The sequence below is a fragment of the Mus caroli genome, chromosome 17 (genome assembly GCF_900094665.2).
Source record: "Mus caroli chromosome 17, CAROLI_EIJ_v1.1, whole genome shotgun sequence".
Classification (NCBI taxonomy): Eukaryota; Metazoa; Chordata; class Mammalia; order Rodentia; family Muridae; genus Mus; species Mus caroli.
The window spans coordinates 21,826,459-21,847,280 of record NC_034586.1 but is presented as its reverse complement, the minus strand read 5'-3'; the positions used below and the strand labels follow the sequence as shown (position 1 = coordinate 21,847,280).

General features: G+C 50.3%; 1 protein-coding gene across 4 annotated transcripts in view; it reads left to right on the top strand.

Moving 5' to 3' along the window:
* The window catches only part of Rab11fip3 (RAB11 family interacting protein 3), a 79,781-nt gene extending 59,051 nt beyond the window's left edge, over positions 1 to 20,730 (top strand). For 3 of the 4 annotated variants that reach the window (XM_021186565.2, XM_021186563.2, XM_021186566.2), the window contains 9 exons: positions 2,705 to 2,740; positions 6,918 to 7,011; positions 12,665 to 12,768; positions 16,412 to 16,552; positions 17,295 to 17,376; positions 17,992 to 18,129; positions 18,385 to 18,540; positions 18,682 to 18,822; positions 18,913 to 20,730. In XM_021186565.2, coding sequence (XP_021042224.1) covers positions 2,705 to 2,740; positions 6,918 to 7,011; positions 12,665 to 12,768; positions 16,412 to 16,552; positions 17,295 to 17,376; positions 17,992 to 18,129; positions 18,385 to 18,540; positions 18,682 to 18,822; positions 18,913 to 19,026 — 1,006 coding nt within the window. In that variant the 3' untranslated portion in view covers positions 19,027 to 20,730. The remainder of the gene's footprint in view (positions 1 to 2,704; positions 2,741 to 6,917; positions 7,012 to 12,664; positions 12,769 to 16,411; positions 16,553 to 17,294; positions 17,377 to 17,991; positions 18,130 to 18,384; positions 18,541 to 18,681; positions 18,823 to 18,912) is intronic. The other variant, XM_029470952.1, reaches the window with a different exon arrangement.
* The last annotated feature ends 92 nt before the right edge of the window (positions 20,731 to 20,822 follow it).

The window sequence follows — 20,822 nt, the reverse complement described above, 5'->3', positions numbered from 1 at the left end:
GCCAGAGCTGCACAGAGAAACCCTGTCTTGAAAAAGCAGAACAAGCTGGGTGTGGTGGTGCACACCTTTAATCCCAGCACTCGGGAGGCAGAGGCAGGTGGATTTCTGAGTTCGAGGCCAGCCTGATCTATCTACAGAGTGAGTTCCAGGACAGTCAGGGTTATACAGAGAAACCTTGTCTCGAAAAAAAAAAAAAAAAAAAAGAAAAAGAAAAAAAAAGAAAAATCAGGACAAAATTCATAAATAGTTTGTTTCCTGGAATGTTAGTTTAGTCTTGCTCACCTGTGCTCTGAGGGCCTTGAGTTCTGTAGGGAGGGTTGAATTCAGAGGGACTTAGCATTGCTACTTTACACCTCATGCCTGCTGCTCCTCTGCCTGGTCTCCTGTGCATCTCTTATCTCTGCCCTTTGTCCCACTGTCTCTGTGACCAGGCCCAACAGAACCAGCATTGCAGCTAAGTTCCCCTTGCTGGCTCTTTGCAACTTCACATACTCACTCATAGGAAACATCTTTGGGTTCTTTGTTCACCTCAACATTCGCCAGATGCCATTGGCTCGGTGTGAAGAGGGACACGCCCCTGGCTGGGGGACTTTTAGGAAAAGGGTCTGGAGAAGATTAGGGCGGTGTGTGACGCTACCAATAGCATCTCCTGCTAGGCTTAGGTGGCGAGTGGCCACTCAGGCTCCTGTTGGGCAGCACTGTTACTGCAGGAAGGCAGAGCATCGCGAGAGTGGAACACACTTGGAGGTCTGTGAGCGGCTGCCCCTTGTCTGCCCCACCATTGCAGGACTGGATCTACACTCCGTCCTGTTCCAGACCCTGTGCCATAACCCGTCGTGGTACCTGTGACTTGTTAGCTTTTTTCCTGTGTTCTGTGCAGCATCACAAAGCTGGAGGCCTTTAGCCAATATCCAGTGAAGTAGGATCTTGGCCAGTTGGGAGGGATCAGCGGGAGCCTGGTGGGGTCCTGGTCACAAATCCAGTAGTAGTCTTTGAGGGCATGTTTTGGCAAGACTTGAAAATAAAAATCCGGTCTCTGGTGATTCCAGAAACCCTTTTAGTTCCCAGTATAGAGCGCACAGGCTTTCCCCTGCCGTGCGTTCAGTGCTAGGAAGGAGCCAGCTGTGTTCTTCCTGCTGGTGAGCCATCCTACTATTGATGAGTGAGTGGCTTGGACTTACAGATAGGTTGTAAAGGAAGATACGTATGTTGTCTCAGTCACTGAAGACGTTTCCAGTGCTGAAAACCTGCCTGAAAGATGATGGTGATCATGCCAGTTAGGCCTCTTGGGGCAGTGTCAGACTAGTATGTGATTCAACATGACCAGTGGGACCTCTCCCAGGTAAAGGCTCTGTAGGTGTAGAGAGACTTTACTGTTAGTTAGGACACAGCTGATACTAGTACCTGAATACTATCGAAAGAGCTGAGTCGTGCCTCCTGGCCATCATGGATTGCCTCAGGATAAGCTTCATGACCTCACCATAGAACAGGGAGGGCCGCGAAGAGCTCTTGTAGCTGCTGTGTTCTTTAGGTACCTGGGAGCATCAGTCAAAACGATCCATTTTATAGAAACCAAGCAGTCTGATTTACTCAGAGGTATATTTTGAAAATTGTAAACTGTTGCGGGATTTACTGGTCCAGAGCCTGATAGTTACACAGAGCAATCTGTTCTAATTGTTCAAGGAGTGTCCGTGATTGTAAGACATCAGCACATTTGAACACTGCTAGTCAGGAGTCCAGTCAGAGAGGGAGCCAAACAGTAGCTGCTCAGGGACTGCCCTGTCAGAGTGGATGCACAGGTGTCCACCCGTGCATTGTCAAGGATCCTGAGGAGCAGGAATAGCAAACAGCATCCAAGAAATCCAAATCCCACTACCACCCTTCCTTCAGCAGTCTACAGCCCTGTCGAAATGGCCCAGCTCAGCCCTCTGTAGGCGACATGCTATCAGCATTGTCTCTCCAGTGCCCTCTAGTGGCACAATGTAGCATCACAAATGAAAATGAATCCCAGCACTGTATGTCCCAGAGCCACCACAAAGGATGATTCTGAACCCAGCTGCAGTGATAAAGAGATGGCTTGTGCAGCACGCACTGCTCCAGGTAGATTGCCTGCCTGGCCCTTGAAAGAAGAGGAAGCTGTGAGCTGAACCAGGTGGTTCTTGTTCCTGAACACACGCCCACAGCCTCAGAAGGGAGGCCATGCTGACTGGCTCAGAGTCAGAAGAGGCATGTTCAGCCTGTTCTTGCTGCCATGGGTGTTACTGCTCTGGGATGGCTTCAGGAAGGGTTTTTAAATCTCCATCCTACAGATATTTGCAGTGTGAAGTTTCAGGACCCAGGTCAAAATGATTACACACTCTGCTGTCACAGGAGGGCCTGTGTGATAGCCAGTCAATTGAGATAATGGCTTCAGAAGCACTTGGGGACATGACAGTGGCCAATGGCTTAGAGCTAGGTGCAGTCAGCTGGTGGGTTTCAGCATTGGGCTTGGTTTCTTTTGAGGGCTCAGGCTGAGACTTGGTGAGTTCCTTTACAGAGGTGCTGTGCATGCCTTGCTGAGTGGGTATTGTGTGCATGCCGCTCGCCGGGGGCAAGGGGCTGCATGCCTGGGCCCTGCTATCTCCCCAGCCCAAGCTTCCTGTTTCCTCCTGTCCTTCGGTCTGTTCCCTGACACTATTTTCCTGTTTGTTTGGTTTTTGCACAGCCCAGCCAAGCGGCTCTCCAGCAGGAAGGTGGCAAGGTAGGCAGAGCCTCGATCATTTGCTGAAAATCTTGTGAAATATACTTGTAGTCATACATTCTGAACAACATTTTAGAAAATACTCTCTTCCAGGTGTGGTTTGGGTTTCTTAAATCAAACTTTGAAGTCACATTTCGTGGTTTGGGATGGAAAGCAATTGAGGGGAGTGGCTGTGGAATAGATTTCTAGGGCTGGGGGTTTGGATCTGGACCTGGGGCTCATAGCAGCTTCTCCTGTTCCCTTGCCCTTACACACTCCCTGTAAGGGCTGGACTGGGCAGCAGTCTCCCTGTGTCTGCTGTTGGAGTCAGCCTCTTAGAACTGGCTCTGTGTGGCCGCCTGCCTAACTGTGATCTTGCCAGCCCAGTAGCTCACATGGAGAGGAGAGAGGGTGAGGAAAAGGTCTTGCTAGAGTCTTGGTTTTTGTTTTTTGGGGGAGGGGGTTGTTTTGGTGTTTTGTGTGAGTTTTTTGTTGTTGTTTTGTTTTGTCTTGTTTTATTTGCTTTTGGGGACAGGGTTTCTCTGTGTAGTCCTGGCTGTCCTGGAACTCACTCTGTAGACCAGGCTGGCCTGCAGCTCAAGAGGTCCACCTGCCTCTGCCTCCCGAGTGCTCTGATTAAAGGTGTGCGCCACCACCTTGTAGCTAGCTCTTGCTAGTCTTAAAGGCCAGCTTTTGTCTTTGGAGTGTGGCTGCTGTCATCTTCCTGCTATAGAAGGTGAGTTATGCTTCTGCCTGATAGTCGGCTCCGGGCCATGATAGTCGGCTCCTGGCCAGTCTTCACAAGTCCTGGTTCAGGGTCTGAGGCTCTGACACCCTTCTTAAGGCCCTGCTCAGGCAGTACTGTGTTTCCTTCTAAGACAAGTTGCTGCTGAGTCCGTGGTCACGACTGTGCTGTTCTGCTGTCTTCTGAGTCTATCCGTCTATCCGGTCTCCACTGGCCAGCCTTCTCGTGGGGTCATGGGGGAGGATTCCCTCCTGTTTGTACAGAGTATCTCCTGGTTTCACAACTAGGGTCCTCCCTACACCTTGTGAATTTGTTTCAGAGATTGAGTCACGCAGCTCCCTGCCCCAGCCTTGTCTCCTTGTTTTGCATATCTTCCTGTGGCTTCCCGAGCTGGGAGGGCCTGGAGGCGGAACTGAGACCTTGAGTGGCAGTGTCCTTTGCCTGATTTGGTTAAGGTTATGGTTTTCCTTAGATTTTTCTGGAGTCATTGGTCACAGCCTTTGGTACTAGAGTTGCTACTAAGTCTTTCAACTTGTTTCTTTATGGCTTTTCTCTCTCTGGAAGCTTTTAAAATGTTGTCTCGGCTTCAGAAAATCATAATTTTAGCTTGTTTGGTTAGCTACAGACCTATAATCACAGGCAGGAGATTCAACTTAGCTGCTATTTCAACATTTTACAAAGATTCTGGGAATACAGCTCAGTGATAAAGTGCATGCCTAACACGTATGGGCCTTGGTTCATTCCCCCAAACCATTCAAAACAAAGAAAAAGGAAAGGAAACAAAAGATAATAAATTTCGTGAGACTTTGTTGCACGGCCTCTTTCTCATTGATCATGAGAAGCACAGCAAAGCTGAGGCGACTGACCTGGCTCCTAGCATCTCTAGTGCAGTTGTCTTGCTGTGTCTGTCCATCCTCCTCCTGGCAGCTTGGGGTCTGGAAGAAACAAGCAGTATATACACTTGACCTCCTCTGGTTGTCACCTCTTCAGGAAGGGACTGCACTGTAGTAACGCCCACGGCCACTCGGCTGTACTTACAGATCGGCAAGGAGTGGCTTGGCCACGCTGCCTGCCCCATCCTGAGAAACAGAGTCTGGAGGAACTGCCACATGAGCTCAGCCTCCCTGAGTTGCTGACAGGGCCAGGGCAGCTGCTGGTTATTGTGTCTAGAGAAAAATCACAAAGAGTCAGAGGACTCACATGGCCTGAGAAGAGTGGACAGTGAAGTCGGATCCTTTGAAATAGACTCAGAATTTAGTTTTCTTGTCAGATGTATTTGTTACAACAAAACTCAGCTTTCACGTTTACAGTGAATTTATGAGTAAGGAATCCTTCCTGCAGTGTACCTGCGGAACGTCAGAGCAGATATGCAGACACGATACGTCACTGTGCCCTTAATTCTTCCATGGGATTCTTAGGAAACACAGGATGGCTGCCTTGTCGTTCACACTGCAGAATGGCCAGCCCTCTCTGTACTGAGGTTAAGATGGGTGTTTGCAGTGTCCAGCTGTGGCTCTTGGACCTGTCTGTGTCCATGAAACTCTTCCCTCCCTCCGTATGGAAATGGACTGGGCCCTCTCCTTGAGGCATCTGGCATAGAGTTGGCCCAGTGGGATTTACAGCAGAGGTTTATTTCTATCTCCTGTGGGGCTTCGAGAGTCCCAGAACCTCTTGGTGGCCACAGCCCTGCCTCTTGGGGTTCTTGAGTGGAGTTGGTGAAGGAAGAGCCCCTCTTCTTGCCGGGGATTAAATAAGCCACACTCCCTATGCCAAACAAGCTCAGCGGCAGCAAGAGGGCCACATGCTGGGTCCTTAAGGGCAGCATGTTCTCCTATCCTGAGACAGGCCCAGGCCTTGGCCCTTGCCCAGAGTGTCCTCTGGGGTCTAGGTGGGCAGTTTCCTGTCCTGGGTGTGGCATCAGATTGAGGGCAAGGTCCTGTTTCAGAGCAGTGGCTGGCTGAGAACATACTGTTGGTCAGCACCCCTTTGAGAATCTGAGGATACACAGAGCAGCCTGTAGAAGGAAGCGATTCTCCCAATGTGCTGCATGGTTTATAATTTCAGAGCACAGAGCTAGCTTCCTTTCCCGGTAAAACATTCATGTCGGGGGCAGGGGAGGAGGGTGTACAAGCTCAGTCAGTGAGAAAGGAAACAGCCTCATTCACTGATAAGGCCAAGCGGCCACAGCCGAATCCTCAGCTGTCGACTCCTCCCAAGGCTGTCTATAAAACACCCATGTTGAAACCTCACTGAAGCCCCTTACTTGCTTACAGATTGTCCCTGCTTCCTAAGAGAAGGCTCAGTAAGCTTGAATGCTTTATCGGGGTCACACAGATGTAAGTGTCAGGCTGTCAGCTTTAGAGCCTGGCCCCAAGTGTGGGACAAACTCAGCACACAGCTTTGCTGCTGCTTCTGTATAAGAGCCCTGAAGGGTGTGTGAGCTGCTGCTAAGTTAGCCTTACCAGCTAAACAAGTTAGTCTGAACCATAAGCGAGTGTCCACCTGAGGAATCCCTGTCCCGGCATCTGCACCTGAGGAGTGGCCCCTGCCAAGAGCACCGAGAGTGGTCCTGGCTGTTACATGAGACTGTGGGGCTACTGTCTGAACCTGGCTGGTCAGCATCCTTGTCCACTGGCACTGGTGCCCTAGAGGACTGTGTACCTGGTCCTTACCTAGTTCAACTGGACCTAGGTCTACCTGTGACCCACAATATGATCTGAGTGACTCCTGGGACTCATAGCCCTCTCGGGACCCTTAACTGTCAGTACCACAGAGAACACACTAGAAACCCAGTGTCAGGAATGTATCCCAGCCGAGGCAGGTGGAGCTCTGAATTTGAGGCCAGCCTGGTCTACATGTTGAGTTCCAAACTAACCAGGCAACATCTACAAGGCAAGATGTGTCTCAGAACAGAAACAACAGAATGTCTGTAGCGCTTGCAGAGTGGGACTGAAGCAGGAAGGCAGACTGTAAGTGAAGGTAAAAAGCCCAAGTGCCCCCCTCTCCACACCAGCAGCAGACATTCACACATGGAGGTGTACTGGACAGGAGGCAGCACCTGAGTGAATGCCTGACTGTCCTCTCGTGGACGGATGCGGTTCTGTTTCATCCCTTGGGGAGGAATGACGAGCTTTATTGCCCTCTGGTCCAAAGTACCCTGTTGGTGCCCTCAGCTGACAGGGAGAGACGTGCTGTCAGGCTCCAAAGGGTGCAGGGAGGACCCAGGCTACAGAAGGCAATCTTGGTTCCCAGCTTCTTGGTAAAGGCGTCCGGCCCAGGGACACTCCTTAGTGGTGCTTTGATCAGGAGAACACTGCCCCCCAGGAGGAGTGAGGGCGTGTGCTCCCTGATGCTGACCTCTTCCTTTCAGAGGGACTTGGAAGTACTCTTGTGTGAAGAACCTGTTGTTTGTATTTTCCCATTCTTCCCTCTGCTGTTGATTCTTTTGTATAGGTATCTGCACCAGTCGGGGACCCTGACTATGGAGGCCCTGGAGGACCCTCTCCCAGAGCCTGTGGAGTGCCCAGAGGAGGACATTGCAGACAAGGTAGGCGCTGCATGCTGTGGGCTGGGCAGAGGTGTAAGGCGGTAAGACCAGAATGTGATGGGGCTGAGGGCCTGTCTGTCCCGTGTGCTCTGTTAGGTAGTGGGTGGTGCTTAGCAGCACCTGGTCTCTTCTTCACACTTGAGTATTGTCGGGACAGCTCAGCAGTGGTGTCATCTAGCTAATTAGATCCTTTGTTCAGCCCTGGCTCCCTCAAATGCTTGTGTTATAAAAGGGACATTCCATAGGATTTGAGCAGAGCAAGCCAGGAGTAGAACTAAACAGGAGCCATACTAGTTTATTATATTCTCTTATTGTGTGTATATGTGTGTATATGTGGTTACACTAATGCACACACATTGTGGAAGTTCTAGGAGAAAGAGAGCGAACCATCTCTCCGGACTGTCATTAGTTACTGTGCTCTATTGGACCTGGAAATATGAGTCATTTCAGGGGTCACCAAGGGCATCTGCCGATTATAGAGCTTACCTTGGCTCTTACAGTTTCAGAGGGCAGAGTCTCTGACCACCACCTGCAGCAGTCAGGGACAGCTGGGAGCATGGCAGCAGGCAGACTGGTATGGAACTGGAACAGCAACTGAGAGCTCACATCTTAACCATGAGGCAGAGTGAGCTAACTAGGACTGGGGGTGGGGGTGGGGTTGAAAACTCAAAGCCTGCCTCTGGTGACACACTTCCTCCAACAAAGCCACACCTCCTCTTCCTTCCCAGGCAGTTCCTTCAGCTCAGGACCCTATAGTTTTGTGGCCGTGCCATAATACACAATGCCTGTAGTACATCTTCAAACGTCCCAGCATCTTTCAGTCTCAGCATGATTTAAAAGGCCTAACTCTCTGAGTCTCAAGATAATCTCTTAATTGTAACTATAAGTAAACTCAAAAAGGAAATCACATGCTTCCAGCATGCAGTACACAGAATATATCCCACTTCAGAAGAGACGGACAGGGGGACAATGGGGAAATATTGAACCAAAGGAAGACCAAAACCTAGCAGGGCAAACTTCAAATCTTGTAGTTCCATGTCTAGTGTCAAAGGGCAGAGGTGGCTCCACCCTCCCAGCTTTGCTGACTGTGACACACTTCTCTCTCTTGGGCTGATTCCACTCCTTGTGTGCAGCTCTTCCTGACAGACACCTCACAGCTCTGGCATCTCCAGTATCTTGGGGTCTCTAACAAGATCCAGTCTTCACTTTCACAGCTTCTCACAATGGCCTCCCTGAGACACAGGCACGCGCGTGTACACACACACACACACACACACACACACACACACACGACACTATTACTGTGATAAGGCACCATGACCAAAGAAGACAGATATTACTTGGGATTTACAGCTTCAGAGAGATTCGAGTCCATCACCATCATGTCAGGGAGCGTGGCAGCAGGCAGGCGGGCAGGCAGGCAGGCGGGCAGGCAGGAACGGCACTAGAGGAGCAGCTGAGAGCTCACATTGTGAGACAGAGCCATGAGACAGAGAGAACCCTGGGAAGCGTGGGGGCTTTTGAAACCTCAAAGTTGGACTCCAGTGACACACTTCCGCCAGTCCTTCCCAGTTTCAACTGGGAACCAACTCTAGCTGTCTTAGTCACGGTTTTATAGGGGAAAAGAACTTACAGAATGAATCTATATATTATATATACATTATATGTATGTGTACAGAGAGAAACAGACACAGAGACAGAGAGACAAACAGACAGAGACAGACAGACAGACAGACAGACTGACAGAGATGGGGATTTATTAGAACAGTTTACAGGCTGTGGTCCAGCTTATCTAACCATGGCCGTGTACCACTGGAAGGCCCAAAGAATCTAGTAGTTGTTTAGTTCACAAGGCTGGATGTCTCATCTGCTCTCCAGTATAAGCCAGAAGCCTGAAAAAAATGGGCTCTGATGCCAGTGAAGACTTGCCAGCGAGAGTGAGGGCAAGCAGGCAAAGAGACAGCTGCCTTCTTCTGTGTCCCCTGTATAAGTGGCCAGCAGCTGTGGTCCAATTGAAGATGGTCTTCCCACTTCAACTTATTTAACTATTAAAGGATACCCTCAAAACTAAAATATACAGCCCTTGAGAGGCAGAGGGAAGTGGATCTCAGAATTTGAGGCCAGCCTGGTCTACGGATTCCAGAACAGCAAGGCCTACCAAGAATAGCCATGACAATTTCCCAACTTGTCAACTTAACAAACAATCATGCCTCGTGTTGTATTTAATTGCCAAATGAAAACAATAACCAGGTAATAATTACACCTAGCATCATAAAACAGTCCCACATACAATCCCAAATAGGTTGCAATGTTCCTTGAGAGACATTCTTTTAGTATCTCAAATTTAAGTATGATAGCTATTGATATTCTCTTAATTGGTGTGATTTTTTTCATGACAAAGAAATTGAGGAAAGAAAACTGAAATATCTATACAAACACATTCAGATATTACATTCAGATAGGCTAGAAACGGTCTTGTAGGTTGTTACGATCACATGGCCCTGGCTGGTGTTCATAACTACCTCCCTCTCCTACCCATTCCGCATTCCCTCCACCTTAAGTACCTCAGCAGTGTTGGCACATTTCCTGGAGGGATGACCCGGACTGTCATTCCTGAAGGGTCTCTTCCCTCTGCCCTCCTGCCTGGATTAGCTTGTTGTTTTTGTTTCCGACAGATTTTAGTCACAGGGCACGGCAGCACCGAGGGTCACCCAAAGGATCTCCTGCACTCCACACATCATCTCCTTAGCACCACTGTGGAAAAGCAATCCAATTTCACCTGGAAATCTGGTCAATTGCCACTCCTAACGCTGTTCTTCCTGTGTCTCAGTCTGCCGTCGTAAAGGCATCGGGTCTGTTGGACCCAGGGACTCACTCTTTGCCCAGCAGAAACAACTCTAAGACTTCCATTCAACGATAAAAGCCCTCACTCCACAGGTCAGGTGACCAACAAGAGACGTCTACTTCTAAGTATATCTATCTCGATTATAATAGCTACAGGATGAGTTCAGGGACCTCGCACCCCCAACCAAACTGAAGTCAGACTTCAGCAAAAACTCCATTAATCACCTGACCTCCCTAAGCCCCTTGTCTAAATGGAGGGCCACAATGTTTCTTGAGGATTCCTGGAGTCAGCATCAATTCAGAACCAGCAGACCTGGGAAAGTCCGATTTCCCTTCCCCACAGTGTGCAGTTAACCTTATAAAAGGCCGCGGCACATGTCCCTGTGAGGATGAACTGTGGAAGGCTAACAGTAAACCTCTTAGGTCTTTTATCAGGGTCCTTCCTCAGGGGAACCTGGCCATCCCTTTATTCAAGGGGTTCTGGGTCTGCAGACTGGCTCGAGCCTGGGATTGGATCACAGGCCCAGATTCCCTTCTGCCATGATCCAGTGGAGCCTTTCTTCATTTGTTTCAGGATGTTTCTGCTTACACATATCAAACAAAATGCAGTAGGCTTCTTATCTATGTCATGCCTGGAGACACCATGATTGATTAGCCAATACCAAAGGTCCATACGAGTCATGCCACCATCAGATTCACTTTGCCTGTGCTGCCCATTACAATAAGTAAATCACCTTTGGCAGTCAGTGGTGCCACCTGGCCCCTGTGGTTTCTGGGCACGGTTGAACCCGTTGTATTTAATCTTCCAGACTAAGGCCTGCAGAGCTCTTCAGGTATGCCAGGGACCCTCTCAGTGTTTTTTTGTCTTACACTATTAGTGAAGGGCAAGTCTTAGTGGGCCTTCCCCTTGTGGAGGATTAGGTTTTCAGCATACACACTCTAGCATTGCAACTTCCTTGAGCCTTACAATCCTTCATGCACACTAAGCCAAGGGATACGTGGCGTGGCATCTGCAGCTCCATTTCAGGAGGCCATCTCCTGAGCCATGCTTCAGCCACCACTCAGACTTCCGACAACTTTTGGTTTAGTTTGGTTTTTTTTTTTTTTTTCTGTTTTTCAAGAGGATTTCTCTGTAGCCTTTGGCTGTTCTGGAACTAGCTCTGTAGACCAGGCTGGCCTCAAATTTATAGAGAGCTGCCTGCCTCTGTCTCCCAAGTGCTGGGATTGAAGGTGTATACCACTACCCCCTGGCTTTTGACACCTTTCTTTACCTGTGAGAGCTTCCTTAGTAAGCCTAGAATCTCCACTCAGAGGGCCCATACCAACAAACTCAGCTTGATCCAATTTTATGTTCCTTCCACCATTATCCCACACCCTTAAATCCCACACGTTCCCCAAACTTCTGCTACAGTGAGTTAGCAAACTCATTAAGCTCCTTGGCGCGCGGTGCTTCTCCTCATGGACTTTACAAGCTCCCCTCTAGGAGCCTGCTCAGCCTTACGTCTGGCTCTGGGTCTGGAGGCAGCATTGGTCAGCCCTGAAGAGCATCAGTACTGTGCTGTCTGTCATTTCCTCCAGAGAAGTCACTGCTGGCTCACAGACAATGGAGGCTTGAGTTCCTCTGTCCAAGGTGGAAAGGCAATGTCTCAGGTGTTGGAATCCATCTTCTGCTGGGTGGGGAGACTCCCTCCTCAGGGGAGGTAAACCCTTGAGAATCTGGGTTCAAAGTTCATTAAGGCCCTCCCACCATTTCCACCCCAAGATACTGGATTCCATTCTTTACCAATTAGTGCTATCACTTCAGCAGCTGGTGCCCTCCTAGGCTGGGGCTCACAGGTGGGGTTGTAGTTAACTCTACATGTAGTTGAGCTGACAACCCAGAATAGCCATCACAACAGCCACGTAAGTACACTTGTGTCCTTTGGGGCCATTGTCATCTTCAATACCACAGAGGGAGAAGTCCACCATGAGCTTGCTTGGTGTACATTTGCGGAGCCTGGCCAAGTGCGGTCATGCCCCTTTGCCAAGGGCCCGAATGAGTCTGGGAAGGGTGGCAGCACCAACCCTACCTGTTTACTCCTGTACCCACCAGGCACCTGTGCCCGGCCTTGCCCTTTGCTGGCACCTCACCACCCTCATCTTGCTGCCCATTTGGCTTCCTCTGTATCTTGCCCCACTTCCCTGCCTTTCCTCACCTGTACTCATGTGACTCACACGAAGGCGTCCCTACAGCCACCTGACGTCCTCTGTACTCGGCCATGCGTTCAGTTCACCTGTGTCTCCTTGGCTTGAGCTCTCCTGACCTTCCATTTCCCTTGCCTGCCTTGGCGCCTCCTGTTTGGTTTCAGCCAGGCCTCTCCTTTGCTGTGTTCCTTTCTGCACAGTATCTTCAGGGCTCTGTGTTCTGAGGCTACATCCTTCCTCTGCTTGTCTCCTTGTGGTATCTTCTCTCCTGAAGGAGGAAAAGACTGAGACATGGCCCTTTCTGTCCCTGCTGTCCCCAGCATCTGGGCCTCCATGAGTTTTGTATGGCATGAGTCTCACATGTGAACGTGTGTCTGGGTGAACCTCATGGTTCCAAGCACAAGCCGGGAGGCCACTAGAGCTTGAATTTCCCAATGCCATCTGCCCTGTTCTGTTGAGTTGGCTGTGCCTCTATGAGAGCTGCATGGCTCTGGATTTATGAAATAGTCTTTAAGGATGAGCATAACTCTCAGCAAGTGCATATGGGAATCCCATGCTGCCTCCCTTGCAGGTACAGCATCTGCCCCTTCCAACTTGTTCCTCAGGCAGTCATCTCTTTACCTAGGTCATCTTCCTAGAGAGACGGGTGTCAGAGCTGGAGAAGGACAGTGCAGCTGCTGGCGAACAGCATGGCAGGCTGAGGCAAGAAAACCTCCAGCTGGTGCACAGGTGAGTGTGGCCTGAGGCCTGGCATCACTCCCACCATACGCATCCTCTGCCCTATGCAGAGTCCTGCAGAAAACCTGTTCTTACCGGTTCCACCCATCCACTCACATGCTGGCTGGGTGCCAGGCATGGCCAGAGGACTATAACTGGTTGAAATGGGCTGGGCAGTGGTGGTGCACGCCTTTAATCCCAGCACTTAGGAGGCAGAGGCAGGTAGATTTCTGAGTTCGAGGCCAGCCTGGTCTTCAAAGTGAGTTCCAGGACAGCCAGAGCTACACAGAGAAACCCTGTCTCAACAAACAAACAAACAAACAAACAAACTGGTTGATCTGAGGCTCTGTAGATATGTGCCACAATATCACGGACGGAGAAGTGAGCAAGGGTACTACTTACCTGTATTCAAGCAGGAGAGTTCTATTCACTAGGAGCCAGGAGGGGAGGTGCAGCTTAAATGGAGAGCTGGGCCTGGCGTTTCGTATGTACATTCCAAACACTTGGGAGGTAGAGGTGAGAGAATTGTGAGTTCAGAGTTATTCTTGTTTATACAGTGTGTCCAAGACCAAGTTAAGGTATATGAAATGGTGCTAGGGAAATAGGCAGGTACATGCTTCCCTTAGCAAACATGGGGACCTGGGTACAAATCCTACGAAAAATGTTAGGCATGAGGGCACACACTTGTAATCCCAGCATTTGGGGGGCGGGGGGGGGGCGGAGAAGCAGGAGAATGCCTGGGACTTGCTGGTCATCTAGGGTAGTCAGGTCAATGAGCTTCAAAGGGAATGGACAGTACTACTAAAGATGACGCCTGAAGTCCTCTGTCTTCACATGCATGTACCACACACATGGAGAGAGAAGGGAGGGTTGGAGGGTAGGGAGGAAGGAAGAGAGATGGAGGGAGAGGGAGAGAGAGGAGGGAAAGAGAGGAGGGAGAGGCAGGAGGGAGGGAGGGAGGGAGGTTTTAAAAGCAGGCATGGAGAGATAGTTTAGCAGGTAAGAACACTGGCTGCTCTTACAGAGGATCTGGGTTTGATTCCTGCTACCTACCTGGCAGCTCACAACTGTCTATAAATCTAGTTCCAGAGAATCCAACACCCTCTTCTGGCCTCCACTACACACATGGGGTACATAGACAGACAAACAGGCAAAACACCTACACACATTAAAAACCAAGACTTTCGCCCGGTGTGGTAGCCCACGCCTTTAATCCCAGCACTTGGGAGGCAGAGGCAGGCGGATTTCTGAGTTCGAGGCCAGCCTGGTCTACAAAGTGAGTTCCAGGACAGCCAGGGCTACACAGAGAAACCCTGTCTCGAAAAACAAACAAACAAACAAACAAAACAAACAAACAAAACCCCAAAAACAAAAAAACCCAAAACAAACAAACAAAAAAAACCCAAGACTTTCAAAATAAATTAAACAATAAATAAATTCAAGTGAGATTGTTTCTCAGGAGTAGACTGTGTGCTGCATGAAGCTCTGAGTTCAGACCAGAGCCATGAAATGGGAAGATGTCGCCACACCCCGACAGAGCCTTTATAGCTCAGTTTTCTGGAGTACTTGGTACTCTGCATGGAGATGGCCCATATGGGAGCCTCTGATGACTGTTTCTGAGATTGTGGCCTGGGGAAAACATCCCCCTGGCCATCGGTCCTGGGTTAAGGCTTCTGAGGCTCTTGCTGCTCAGTAACTTTGGGGGGTGGTTACTTCCCCCATTCTACAAACAAGAAAATGGGGTTCGTGCAGCTTCCATGGTGTCCTCAGAGGACAGCGAGGAGGGCTTGTGGGCTGAGGGCAGAGCCCTGTCCTGGAAGAACAGATAGGGGGTGCAGTACAAGGCAGTGGATGGCCTCTGCAGACCTCAACCTTTTCAAGTGTCTTAGCCAAAAGCTGAAGAAGACAGGCTGTATGGTGTCCTCACAAATGTGCAAGACGAAATGGCATACAGTACTCTGCACAGAGCAAAGGAAGAGGCAGGGGCATGGTAAGTTTGAAGCCAGCTTGGGCCACAAAGTGAGGCCCTTTCAAAGCATAAGGAAGGGGAGCAGGTATGCTCTGGATGTGACAGGCCTTCACTAGCATGGAGTCTGGGCTACTGTTCTGCACATTCTCGGTGCTCTGTTTATCACCCTGGACCCTCCCTCCATGTGGCTCTCAATGGTTTATCTGCTGAGTGCTCGATCTTTAACTCTGAGAAATGGGCACATGCATGTGCACACACAATCAGATCAAGGCCATTGGTTTTCTTACTCAAACTTGGGTAGTTAGGCTTAGAGACACCTTTACCGTCCAGAGCATCTTGCAAAGCTCTCACCTTCTGAAGCTCTCCGTAGAGTCTTCGTTTTCTCCTCAGCCTTGACTTCTCTTGGTCAAGATAGATCAGTTAGATAGAACTTTCATTTTCCCCATTTTCCTAAGCTCCGATGCTATCTTGTCCTTTCCCTGTTTTCCTTATGTAATGTCTTCTGTTTTGGTTTTGAAACTTTCTTTTCTGTTTTAATTTTCTTACTCATTTTCACTTTCTCCTTTTCTCCCCAGTTCTGTCTCTCACTGGAGTCAGCTCAGCGTCTTGCATATGCTGAGCAGGCCCTCACCTTCTGAGCCACAGCCTCCTAAGATTAATGTCTAAGACTTATTTTTGGTCTTCAAGACAGGGTTTCACCTTGTAGCCCTGGCTGTCTGGGAGCTCTCTCTATCGACCAGGCTGGCCCTGAACTCCTGCCTCTGCCTCCCAAGAGCTGGGATTAAAGGTGTGTGTCTGTTCTTCCCATAGCGTGCCACTCTCAGTCCCACACAGCCACAGACAGGTGGCTTCCACACCATCAGTGTTGGTGTGACATGTCTTTATGTGTGCTACAAACCCCTGTGCTGTCTGGTGCTCTTTACTGCTCTTCATTCTCATTTACCAAAGAGATGCTGAGGCGCACACGCTAGGGTACAGCTTCTTCACAGCTGTGGACAGGGCTGGCAGCACTTTTCTCAGGACTATGTCTGACCAGTCCTATCTTCTGCAGGAAGCTGGGGAAGAGGTCAGAGCCTCAAGCCTAAACTAGGCTCTTCTTAGAGATCCTGGAGGGGATAAGGTACAGAGTGAATCCTTCTCTCTAAGTGTGACTCCACCACAGCAATTAGGGCCTGCACATAAAAGGAGCTGATCTGGGTGGCTTAGTGGTTAAAAGCACTGACTGCTCTTCCAGAGGTCCTAAGTTCAATTCTCAGCAACCACATGGTGACTCACAACCAGCTGTAGTGGGGATTTGATGCCTTCTTCTGGTGTGTCTGAAGACAGCAACAGTGTACTCATGTACATGAAATAAATAAATCTTTTTTTTTAAGCGATTTTGGGTTTTTTGTTTTTGTTTTTATTTTTTAAAAAGAGCTGATCTAGCCCTTGGGTGTGATGTGGAAGCCTCACCACAGTCTAACTGTGCTGCCCCTAAAGTCTGGACTTGCCTCAGCAATATGTACCTGCTGTCACATTCGCTTTCTGCCCAGTGCTGTTGCCCAAAACTTTCTGACTCTTTCTTCAGGTTGTCCATGTCTAAGATTGTACTGGCATTCCTGAGACAGCTGCTACCTGGTCATTACACAGTGCCTCTGAACAACACTCCATACCCCTTACAGATGTGAACCCCCTCTTTGCCCTCAGAGCCAATGCCTTGGAAGAGCAGCTGAAGGAACAGGAGTTCCGAGCCCAAGAGAAGGTCCTGGAAGAGACCAGGAAGCAGAAGGAACTTCTGTGCAAGATGGAGCGTGAGAAGAGCATTGAGATCGAGAACCTGCAGGCCAGGTGAGCCAAGCTCAGGTGCAGGCAGGAGAACTCCTGTCTACCAAGGAAGTATAGCATCTAGGGAGAGCTTAGTAATGGAAAAAGGAATACTCAGCCCGGTGTTGGTGGTACACACCATTTATGCCAGCACCCAGGAACAGAGGCAAACAGATCTCTGGGAGTTCAAGCCAGCCTGGTCTACAGAGTTCCAGGACAGCCAGGGATACACAGAGAAAAACTCTTATCTTGAACACAAAAAAAGAAAAGAAAACAAAACAAAACAAAAGACAGAAAGAAATGAAGGGATGGAATGTGCAGCCCAGCTGGGTATAGGTTATGATATGCTACAGTGATGAGTAGGAAGACCACAGAGGAAACCAAGACAGACTGCACTCTCTACAGCTTTTCTGTAACTTAAAATTCCTAAACCCAAAGCACCTTTAAAAGCCATCATGGCCAGTGCAAGGTAGCACATAGCTGGAATCTTAGCACAGGAAATAAACTAGAGGATCAGGAATTGAAGGCCATCATGTCTACACAGAAAGATTGAGGCCAGCCTGGGCTTTATGATTCACTATCTCAAAATACAAAAACAGACCACAGAGAAGCTGGGTGGTGAGGTAAGGACTAGCCATGGCATTTGGGATTATTGTGGGTCACAGAACAGCTCCCAGTGATTGAGTATTCCTCCATAGCTACGCCTCCCTTGTCCTTTGGAGGTATATTTTAGGGGCGCCAGTCCTGACCTGTTCTTGTGTCCCAGGTTGCAGCAGCTGGATGAGGAGAACAGTGAGCTGCGGTCCTGCACACCCTGTCTGAAGGCCAACATTGAGCGCCTTGAGGAGGTGAGCTGCTGGCCTGGTGCTTGTGGGGAAGGCCTGCCTAGAGTAAATTCTGTCCTTTGCCCTCTGCTTGTCACACCAGCATAGAGCCAGGACACGTGGCCAGGGCCTTCTGAACAGGAAAGGCCAGGTTGGCAACAATGGGCCCTGCTGTGCTCAGATGTTCAGACCTGGGACCTGTAGGCCCAGAGCTCATACTACCAACTCATCTGAGGTGACTGGAAGACGGTCTTGCACATCACCAGAAAGAGGCAGTACTCTTCTGCCTCTTCTACCTTCTATTCCAGTCCTTTCACTGAGAGGCCACCCCCCCCCCCAGAGTGCCCTGTGGGAAGCTCTGAATATTTCCAGCCCACCTAGGCTACTCTTACACACCAGAGGAGGAGCCAAGCAGGAGCTAGATCTTGTCCAGATGAAGGTCCCTTGGCCTCAAGCAGGGCAGCTTTGACAGGATGACAGGAAAGCACAGACGTAGTCCTGTGCCATAGACTGAGAGCGGTATCCACAGCGTGTCACTAGACTGGAGATGAGTGGTCTAGAGCCCAGGCCATGGGGTCAGGCTGCATTTGTGGATAAAGCAGTGCCACGACCTGTCCACACAGGTGTCTGTCTTTGCAGGAGAAGCAGAAGATGCTGGATGAGATTGAGGAGTTGACACAGCGGCTCAGTGAGGAACAGGAGAATAAGAGGAAAATGGGGGACAGGCTGAGCCATGAGCGGCACCAATTCCAGAGAGACAAGGAAGCGACCCAGGAGGTGAGCTGGTTTGTCTCCCCACCATGGTCCCAGAGCTGGGCCATTCTTCTCTCCCTCCCCCCCCCCCACCCATGGTCCCATGTTGTCTGATGTAGCCCACTGTTTGGTGGAGGCCAGGAAACAGTTTCCTGCCATGTTGGGCAGTGCCGTTGGAACTGAAACCACTGGGCAGTAGCTTCTTGGAACAGGTTAACGTCCTCCCAGGAGAGGGGGTCAGGCCAACTAGCCAGAGCCCACCTTGTGGTTGTCTCACAGCTGATCGAGGACCTCCGCAAGCAGCTAGAACATCTACAGCTCCTCAGACTTGAGGTGGAGCAGCGGCGGGGCCGCAGCAGCAGCCTGGGCCTGCAGGAGTACAACAGCCGTGCACGGGAGAGTGAGCTGGAGCAGGAGGTCCGCAGACTCAAACAGGTGTGGCTCTGCCCTTGCCTCTACCCTCACAGAAGCTCCTGAGAGGCTGGCATGAGAGGGGACACACAAGCTCGGGTCCTTCCTGGAAGGTCCTTGTCCCAGCAAGGGCACAGCCCAGTGTGACACTGCCATGTCCCCTAGGACAACCGTAACCTGAAGGAGCAAAATGATGAGCTAAATGGACAGATCATCACCCTCAGCATCCAGGGTGCCAAGAGCCTCTTCTCCACATCCTTCTCAGAATCACTGGCTGCAGAAATCAGCTCTGTCTCCCGAGATGAGGTACCTTGCCCTGCCTTTGTATAACCCTAGGTCTCTTTCTCCTATACAGGCCCCTTCCTTTCCCTGCATTGACCCTCTGCTTTCCTGCAGCTCATGGAAGCAATCCAGAAGCAGGAGGAGATCAATTTCCGCCTGCAGGACTACATTGACAGGATTATTGTGGCCATCCTGGAGACCAACCCATCCATCCTAGAGGTCAAGTAGTCCATCTTAGCCCAGTTTGGGCTGGTTAGAGACTCCACAGCACCCAGGAGTGGCCCTGTCTTGCCACAAAGAGCCCCGACCAGCAGGTCCTGCAGCTTACCAAGCCCAGGGTGTGTGGGGCCCTCATGCAGCTCGACTGGGAAAATACAGAAGGGCTGCAGAGGCAATAAGAAGGAAGAAAGGGAAGTCCACGGCAGGCAAAGAGTGGGGCTGGCTCTTTGAACATCAGGAAACCAGGGCCTCCCACCACAAGCCAGCCTCACCAACAACATCCATGTCTGCTCAGCAGTATGCAGATATGTGGGGATAATCTCTCAGGCTGGCATGGGCCCCTTTCTGCTATGTGCCCTATTAGGAAGAGAGAGAGAGAGAATGAGTCCTCCCTCAGTTGCTGCCTCTCACTCCTGCTGACATGGTGCCACCCAAGCTTGGCCATTCCCACATAGTCAGCAAGCTGAGGACCCAAAGCTGGACATAGAAATGGTAGTGTTGGAAAGACAGACAGGCAAAGACGGCATACGTTGGGTCTGCTTCCAGTCCATAGGCCACCAATTCTCCTTGCGCTGCTCAGGCCTTCTCTCACCAGATGGGCTTCCATTCACCTTCGGACCCAGGGCCTCCAAGCCACACAGCTATTCTTTGGCCAGACCCTCACTACAGTAACTCACCAACTCTGGCTCTTGTAGGGGCTGGAGCAGCTAGTTCATGCTGACTGTGGAACTCACTTCCTGGACTGATGAGCACGGTCAGCCTCTGACCCCAGTGCAGGTGCTGCTTCTCCTCAGGTGTGGCCTACCTTGGCTCCTGGACCCACACCCTCCTCAGGCTGACTTTACTGCCTTGGGAGAAGTCTACATTTCCCAGACAATAGTCTAGGCCTCTGGAACAGTTTCCTTCTCTGCTTTTGACTTTAAATCCCTGGGTGTCCCCCAGGAGTCATTTTGCTAGTGGATAACGGAGGAGGTTCTGCACTGAGCCAGAGGCATAGGAAGGCTTGCTGTCTGCCCTGCACCACCCAGAGCTGCTGGGCCTGAGCCTGAGCACTAGCCGGAGTCTGGGCACAGTGTCTGAGACCACACCATAGGCTGCGTGAGTGTGTGTATGCAAGTGTGTGCGCAAGTGTGTGCGCATGCATGAGTGCGCACGCAAGTGTGAGTGTATGAATGCTTGTGCCCACACATGCTGCCCTGCATCCCTTCACTGCCTATCCCCCTGCTCCCGCCTCACTTCTACACTACAGTTTAAGATGTTGCCTCGCATTGTACATTTTGGGGAAAGCCTTGTGTGTAAATCAGTGTAAACTTGGAGGAGAGATTTTTCTATCATGTAGAGTAGGTATTTTTTATAGATTGAAGGTTGATCAATTTTTTAATACTTTCCAGAGAGAAAACTATCTGTGTATACATATGAAATATATATATATATATGTATAATATATCAATACTGGAGCCCCGCCTTTCTGTGCCCAGGTCCAGGCCCTGTGTAAGGGCTTGCAGCCTGTCTCTGCTGTCCACCCTGCAGTGCTCACTTTAAACACAGGTCTCTAGGAGACCCTGAGAAACACACCAATCACCAACTTGCTCATGACGTTGCTTCAGCTCCCTGAGAAGTAGCTCTTCCCCCAGGGCATGGAAGGATGGGAGGCCAGCAGGACCCTGCCCCATGTGTCAGCTACCACAGATTAAAGCTGTTACCGCACACGGAGCCGGCTTCTTTCTCCACAGGCTGGTGGGCTGGGTGGCTATGGGCCTTGCTTTTGTCTCCCTCGGGTTTCTAGGGAGATGACGTTGGCCGTT